This window comes from Eriocheir sinensis, chromosome 49 (assembly GCF_024679095.1).
Source record: "Eriocheir sinensis breed Jianghai 21 chromosome 49, ASM2467909v1, whole genome shotgun sequence".
NCBI lineage: Eukaryota > Metazoa > Arthropoda > Malacostraca > Decapoda > Varunidae > Eriocheir > Eriocheir sinensis.
In genome coordinates, this window is record NC_066557.1 from 8,143,531 (window position 1) to 8,152,063 (window position 8,533).

The following is an 8,533-nucleotide window of genomic DNA, read 5'->3' on the forward strand; positions in this document are numbered from 1 at the left end:
TTTTCCTGGTGTGAGTTCTGATTGGCATGCTGCGTACGAATTGGCGCAAAAACTTGTTAAACCCCAACGGAATCACATGTAGCTGGCTGTTGCGTCACCGAGCAGAAGAGCGGGCGAGGGGGAGGCGGCCTTACCCCCATCCTGTTTTTCACCATGCTATCAGTGCGCCTTATCGTTCTTTGTTTTCCTCGAAGGCGATGAGTCGTGGCCCCGTTTGGAAGAAATCATCCAGCGACCCCGTTTTAACGCTTTGACTGCGGATTTCCTACAAGAAGACCTCACCAAGCTACAGAAATGGAACAAAAAGTGGCTGCTACAATTCAATGAAGAAAAATGTAGTCATGCACCTTGGGAGGGGATATCCAGCACACCAATACCACATGGGAAACACTCCACTATCCACCACAGAGGCAGAGAAAGACCTGGGACTATATGTTACCAGGCTACCAGTGAAGGCAAAAATGTGCCAATCGAAGCGGACGGGTTAGAAAAGGAGTGACTGCAAGTTCATCCTTTGTTTCCTTTGTTATTCGTGGTTCCGTTTACAATTTACGATAGAGACTGCGACTTAAATATCCTTTGTAACTGGCGGTATTTTTTTTTTATACATATAAGGAGACTGTTACTTCAATATTTTCCTTTTGTTATTGGTGGTATTTCTCTTTTTCTTCCACATATTTACCTAAGAACGCGATTTATATTCCCTTTCCTATTGGTGGTATTTCTCTTTTTCTTCCTCATATTTACCTAAGAACGCGATTTATATTCCCTTTCCTATTGGCGGTATTTCTCTTTTTCTTCCTCATATTTGCCTAATAACGCGATTTATATTCCCTTTGTTATTGGTGGTATTTCTCTTTTTCTTCCTCATATTTACCTAAGAACGCGATTTATATTCCCTTTCCTATTGGTGGTATTTCTCTTTTTCTTCCTCATATTTACCTAAGAACGCGATTTATATTCCCTTTCCTATTGGTGGTATTTCTCTTTTTCTTCCTCATATTTGCCTAAGAACGCGATTTATATTCCCTTTCCTATTGGCGGTATTTCTCTTTTTCTTCCTCATATTTGCCTAAGAACGCGATTTATATTCCCTTTCCTATTGATGGTATTTCTCTTTTTCTTCCTCATATTTACCTAAGAACGCGATTTATATTCCCTTTCCTATTGGTGTTATTTCTCTTTTTCTTCCTCATATTTACCTAAGAACGCGATTTATATTCCCTTTCCTATTGGTGGTATTTCTCTTTTTCTTCCTCATATTTACCTAAGAACGCGATTTATATTCCCTTTCCTATTGATGGTATTTCTCTTTTTCTTCCTCATATTTGCCTAAGAACGCGATTTATATTGCCTTTCCTATTGGTGGTATTTCTCTTTTTCTTCCTCATATTTACCTAAGAACGCGATTTATATTCCCTTTCCTATTGATGGTATTTCTCTTTTTCTTCCTCATATTTGCCTAAGAACGCGATTTATATTCCCTCTCCTATTGGTGGTATTTCTCTTCTCCATTGACTGAAGTACGAGCTGTGTTTCCCTTCTTCTGGGGCGACAAGCATTAGGCTATATGTAAAAGGTACACGTAACATGTTTCAACTGGGGTAAAAAATGCCGTAGGAGAATTTAAGGAAGCGACTGCTGATATTAGGTGACAATAAGGGCGAGAGATGTTTGCTATGTGTGTGTGTGTGTGTGTGTGTGTGTGGTGTGTGTGTATGTGTGTGTGTGTGTAATTACAGGAAAAGGAGACATTACAGAACAAAGAAAAAGAAAAACAAAAACAAATAGGAAATGATTAAGTACTAGTGTATGATGTTTTTAAGAAGTGCGCTACACACACACACAAAAAAAAAAAAACTATTCCCATTATAAGAAAAAGTCAACTTGATTTAGACACCCCCTCTTGTTTTGTTTTTGTTTGTTTGCTTGTTTGTTTTTAAGTCGAAGGAAGATTAGGAAGTGCCAGAAGGAAGATTGTGATGATTGGAAAATGAACTTGACTTCTTCTTATCTTCCTCGGGGTCAATTCTCGGAAAGATTGGGTCACATGAACATAGAGGAGCAAAATTGGATCAAATGAACGTAGAGGGTTAATTGAACGTGCTGTAACTCTTTCTAGTGCTCAATTCTAAGAAACATTGGATGAAATGAACGTAGAGGATCAAATATTGGATAAAATGAACGTAGAGGGTTAATTGAACGTGCTGTAACTCTTTCTAGTGCTCAATTCTAAGAAACATTGGATTAAATCAGTGTTTCTTAAACTTTTTTGTGCAGCGGACCCCTTTTATTAAAATTACTCATGTAGCGGACCCTTTATTATTATAATTTTCCTCTTGAGTTTGAAAGTGTTTGCAGGTCATAATATACTGAAATTACAACTGAATTATTTATTACTGGCTTATCTTCAAAATAAATGTTTATATTTTGCTTAACATAATTTCCACATCAGGATTTGGTGCTACAAAAATAGGAATTTATGACGTTTTGGCCGAAAATTTGACTGAAATCGATATTAAAAATTATCCTGCGGACCCCTTGGAACATTCCACGGACCCCTGGGGGTCCGCGGACCACACTTTAAGAAACACTGGATTAAATGAACGTAGAGGGTTAATTGAACGTGCTGTAACTCTTTCTAGTGCTCAGTTCTAAGAAACATTGGATGAAATGAACGTAGAGGATCAAATATTGGATAAAATGAACGTAGAGGGTTAATTGAACGTACTATAACTCTTTCTAGTGCTCAATTCTAAGAAACATTGGATTAAATGAACGTAGAGGGTTAATTGAACGTGCTGTAACTTTTTCCATAGCGCTCAATTCTAAGAAACATTGGATAAAATGAACGTAGAGAATCAAATATTGGATAAAATGAACGTAGAGGGTTAATTGAACGTGCTGTATCTCTCTGTCTAGTGATCAATTCTAAGAAACATTGGATGAAGTGAACGTAGAGAATCAAATAATGGATGAAATGAAAGTAGATGGTTAAATGAACGTGGTGTATCACTCTTTCCTGTGGAAGATTTTAGGAAATATTGGATTATATGAACTAAATTATATGGGCTCCAGGATACGGCGGGATAAAAGATTACATTGGATTGATTGATAAAATGCATACTTTTTTTTTGTGTGTGTGTGTGTGTGTGTGTGTGTGTGTGTGTGTGTGTGTGTGTGTGTGTGTGTGTGTTTAAAGGAAGAGGAAACGGATTAGAGCACAAAGAGAAACAAAAAGGAAAAAACAAGGAAAAAAATAAATAACCTTTATATGATTTTAAAACTAAGGCCGCAAAACAAAAAACAAAAAAAGCATTATAACTAAAGTGAACTTGATTTAGACTCCCCTTTTTAAGATTTCTAATTAGTCAGCATATCGTGGAAAGAAGATTGCATAGGACTGATTAAAGGACGTTGTCGTAAGCTCCTTCTCTTTGGTATATGATAAAAATAATTATTCTTTCCTCTTTCCTTCGTATTGAGTGCCAGAAAATACTCAGAAGGGAGTAATCGACAGGACACACTCGACAGATTGCTTAAGAGGACTGAGTGAAATCGTCTCTCTCTCTCTCTCTCTCTCTCTCTCTCTCTCTCTCTCTCTCTCTCTCTCTCTCTCTCTCTCTCTCTCTCTCTCTCTCTCTCTCTCTCTCTCTCTCTCTCTCTCCATCAAAGGATCCCTCTCAGGGCAACAAAAAGAGTTTCATATGTAGCAACATTAATAGAGAAAGATTCACAAAGTTGAACATGGTAAAATATATATATATATATATATATATATATATATATATATATATATATATATATATATATATATATATATATATATATACATATATATATATATATATATATATATATATATATATATATATATATATATATATATATATATATATATATATTTATATATAAATATATATATATATATATATATATATATATATATATATATATATATATATATATATATATATATATATATATATATATTTTTTACATCTAAGGATCCTCTCAGGGCAACAAAAGAGTTTCATATGTAGCAACATTAATGGAGAAAGATTCACAAAGTTGAACATGGTAAAATATATATATATATATAGATATATATATATATATATATATATATATATATATATATATATATATATATATATATATATATATATATGTATATATATATTTTTTTACATCAAAGGATCCTCTCAGGGCAACAAAAGAGTACAAAAGAAAGCCTGCTACTCGCCGCTCCCACAAAAGTAAAATGTAAAGAATAGCATAACGAGAGGTCAATTTCGGGTGGAGAGGTGTCTTGATGCACTATTTTTGAATGATGTCAAGTCATAGGCAGGAGGAAATACAGACGAAGGAAGGCTGTTCAAGAGTTTACCAGTGAAGGGATGAAAGAATGGAGATGATGGTTAACTCTTACATAAGGGGTTTGGTCAGTTTATATATATATATATATATATATATATATATATATATATATATATATATATATATATATATATATATATATATATATATATATATATCTATATATATATTTGGTATCACAAGAAAGGAAATTAAATGTATTATTCATAAATGGGAAGAAATATGGTTGAACACTAAAAAAATAACTAAGAAATGTATGATAAGGCGCTTAATATATGTTGATTTATACAGGGAAATAATTATAGTTTTTTATTTTATTTAGATATCTTAAAATGGTTTTGAAACAAGTTAGTCAACATTTTGAAGTGTTCATATATTAATTTTTACGCAGAAATATTAATTTTTGTGGCGTCAGGAAGGTTTTTCGTCGCGGCGTGAAATGAGTCAGATTCGGCGAATGTTTGTCGCGAATTCTGGTCGAGCTCGAGCGAAAAGTACTGAAGCTAGGAAGGCTTGCTTGGTGGCAAATGAAAGCTCTTAATACAGATTAATAATCAGAAGAAAAATTGGAAAGCATTAAATAAATAAATAAAAGTTATAAGCAAAAAACTAGAACGTGTCCAAATCGCGGCAAAAGGGATGAAAAACAGGCTATATTGTTACGGCTCGACGATGAACCTGGAATCGAGCTATCACAAAAACCTTCGAGTTGTCCAAACTACATTGCCAAGAGGGGCTACATGCCAAATTACAGCCTTCTAGAAACAATAGTAATTCCACACTAGACAAAAACGTCAAAGTGTTTGGAGTTCGTCAAAATCGCTCTCGACAGGGTTTACGTTTCGAGCTCTAGCGACGAAACTACTGGGAGTAGGGAAATGTTATGCACCATATTGGAAAGCACATTGGCAGGGCTAAATCATTTGTTAAATAAGTATTTTGAAATTCTCAAAAAATGAGTGGGTTACAAGGTTGGGAACTCATAAATAGGCTTTTTCCGTATCGTTTCTTGCGTATTTATTCGATTTTTGACACTTTCGAGTCGATTTTCGAGCCTGTTCGCTCATCAAAAAATATAGCCCTTTTATTTTGCCGTCGATTGATACCAACAACTTTACTGTAGCCCCAAAAATAAGGGAGTTATGGCGAATCGCACCAAAGCGGTTGCTTTTCCAAAATTCGCGGCTTAACGACAAGGGCGCCGCAAAATCAAAAGAGTAAGCCGTCCATTACTTGAGACGTCACTGATATATCGATGCCTCGGCGTAACACATTGGAAAGGAAGTCTTCTGTACTATCTTCAGAATCATCAAAGTATGCAAATGAAGAGGAGGAATGTAAACATAGAATAATATATATGTTTGACTTGCATGTGTCAGGGTTGTTTTGATTTAAATCAAGTGATTAAAATTGATTTAAATCAGAGTAAAAAAAAATCATGATATAAATCAAAATTAAATGTACTGTATTTAAAATGATTTAAGTGTTATATCAAGAGCAAAATATCTAATGATTTAAATTATATATATATATATATATATATATATATATATATATATATATATATATATATATATATATATATATATATATATATATATATATATATATATATATATATATATATATATACATACATACATACAAAGGAATGAACCACACTGGAAATAAATATTTTTTTTCAACGACCATCGCGTGCAGTGCCGTCTATGTTCTGTACTGATCAGCAGACTCGTACAAATCGTTCTCTATAACAACTGTGCCTTCTGGTGCAGCGTTATCAGTTTTCCTGTACTGATCAGCAGACTCGTACAAATCGTTCTCTATAACAACTGTGCCTTCTGGTGTAGCGTTGTCAGTTTTCCTGTACTGATCAGCAGACTCGTACAAATCGTTCTCAGTGACAAATATATCGTGTTTCGTGGCGGCGGCAGCGTTCCTGTTCTGATGAGAGGATTCATAGAGTCTGTTCACCCTCACGTCCATGTTGCTGTCTCCGGCTGGCTTAGCAGGCTGGGGGCTATACAGCACCTCGTCTGTCAAAGAAACTGTTATTACTACTACTACTACTACTACTACTACTACTACTACTACTACTACTACTACTACTACATAAACGATACCTCCACCCATGTTTATTATCCTGACGCATAATCATGGGGGGCTATATAGCTTGGAGGTCATTAGCTCCAGCTCTCTTCGCTAATGACTGTGGCATCCAACCATATCACTAATACTACTGAGCACTAAATCTATACATAACACCTTATCATCTATTGCGTCTAGATCTCCTTTTCCTTCCCTACTACTACTACTACTACTACTACTACTACTACTACTACTACTACTACTACTACTACTACTACTACTACTACTACTACTACTACTACTACTACTACTTCTACCACTAGCCTATTAGTACTACTACTACTACTACTTCACTTATCGCCCTAGCCCCTGCGTATCACAAAAGCTCTATACCCTAATATATAACGAGAAGAAGGAAAATAGCCGAGATCCCCATTTAGGGAATCTTAGTTCTCGCAAAAGAAGTAATTTTCACTCACTCATATATTACAAAGTTTTTTTCTATTTTCCCTTCTCTATTATATTTTAGAGGTGAGGGGCTGTTTGTACCGTAAATGACGCTGATGTCAAGATCTAAATATTGGCTTATATAATGTTACTCAGTCTTGATCACTATGAAAAAACGTATCACTCACAAAAGTAAACTATAAAAGAAGAATTAATAAAATAAAATTAAAACTTACGTGAGGCTACCGATTTCCTTTTCCTCAGACACAGTATCATCACCACCACCAGCACCAATACCACCACCACCACCACCACTGACACGCCCACGATCCACTCTGTTGATAGCGATGGGCCGTGGCTGCTGTCCTCATCATCACTAGACTTGTCTGTAGAGGTGCTGGAAGATGAGGTAGGAGTGGTGGGTGTGGTGGTGGTGGTGGTGGAGAGTGTGACTCTGGGAGAAGTGGTGGTGGTGGTGGTGGTGGTGGTGGAGGGTGTGACTCTGGGAGAAGTGGTGGTGGTGGTGGTGGTGCTTGTGGTTGGGGTGGTAGTGGTGGTGGTGGTTCTGGGGGTTGGGGTGGGGGTGGTGGGAAGGCTTGGTGGATCTTTGCATATGCCTCCAGTAGACGATCTAGAATCCCCTGTCTTGTGAACGTTGCTGCAGCGGGCCGGCGGGGGGGTGAGCCTCCACTTGGAAGGGCCATAAGCCACCACATCAAGATACCAAATGTCATCGAAGCTCTGGTTCCTCGTACACATCATGATACACGTCCCGGTGTGAACCTCGAAGAGAATGATTTTTTTTTGAAGGTTGATTTTCTGGACCTTTGCTTTGATCTCATGCCAGTAATTGTCATGCTTAATAAACTCATTCCTGATGCAAGAGTCGTTAAAGTCAAACCAGGAAGTATCTTGCTGATCATCGTTTCTTATCCGAAGACTGATTCCTTTGAAGTCGTGCCCGGGATCCACGTACACCGTTGTAGAGAACTTACTACTGTCTGTAGGCTTAATGTTCTGGATCACCGCTTGACTCCATTGTCCAGTAATTGTTATGTTTGCTTCATAACAGTTCAAGCCAGTCCCAGCAAAACACGAGACGCCTCCAAGACCCAGGAAAAGCAGCAGCCACAGCAACAGAGGCGGCGGCAGCAGGGACACAGTGAGTGTTGTCCGCGCCATGGCTGGAGTGAGTGTGTGGGTGACAGTGTGTGTAAGCAGTGACGAGCCCGGGCGATGGACGCATATCCTGTGTGTTGTACGTACGTGACACACACACACACACACACACACACACACACACACACGTAAATTAATCCAGCGTTTCAAGAAAGCCACAGGTGTTTGGGTCGTGTCAGGTGTGTGAGGCCATGAACCAAGTCACTGGTCTGTAAGATCCACATGTATTGAAGTTTTAGTTGTAAGATCATAAGAAAAGTGCAATGAACTTAGACTCGAGGCACTTAAGAGGGATATTAAGAGAGGGCAAACCAGTGTGATATAGAGAAAGGAGGAGAAGGGAATGATAATGTGTCATGATTTAGCATGACGGACAAGAGTGAGGGAATGTGTGTACAGGTTTAGCATGACGAACAAGAGTGAGGGAATGTGTGTACAG

The 8,533-nt window shown here is 37.1% G+C and overlaps 1 protein-coding gene across 1 annotated transcript in view; it reads right to left on the reverse strand.

The window, feature by feature from the left end:
• Nucleotides 1-6,012: 6,012 nt before the first annotated feature.
• The window catches only part of LOC126981824 (uncharacterized), a 12,156-nt gene continuing 9,635 nt past the window's right edge, over nt 6,013-8,533 (reverse strand). Inside the window, exons 2-3 of the mRNA XM_050833394.1 lie at nt 7,152-7,740; nt 6,013-6,416 (exon numbers count right to left, since the gene is read on the reverse strand). Of these exons, the coding sequence (XP_050689351.1) occupies nt 6,088-6,416; nt 7,152-7,740 (918 nt within the window). The 3' untranslated portion in view covers nt 6,013-6,087. The remainder of the gene's footprint in view (nt 6,417-7,151; nt 7,741-8,533) is intronic.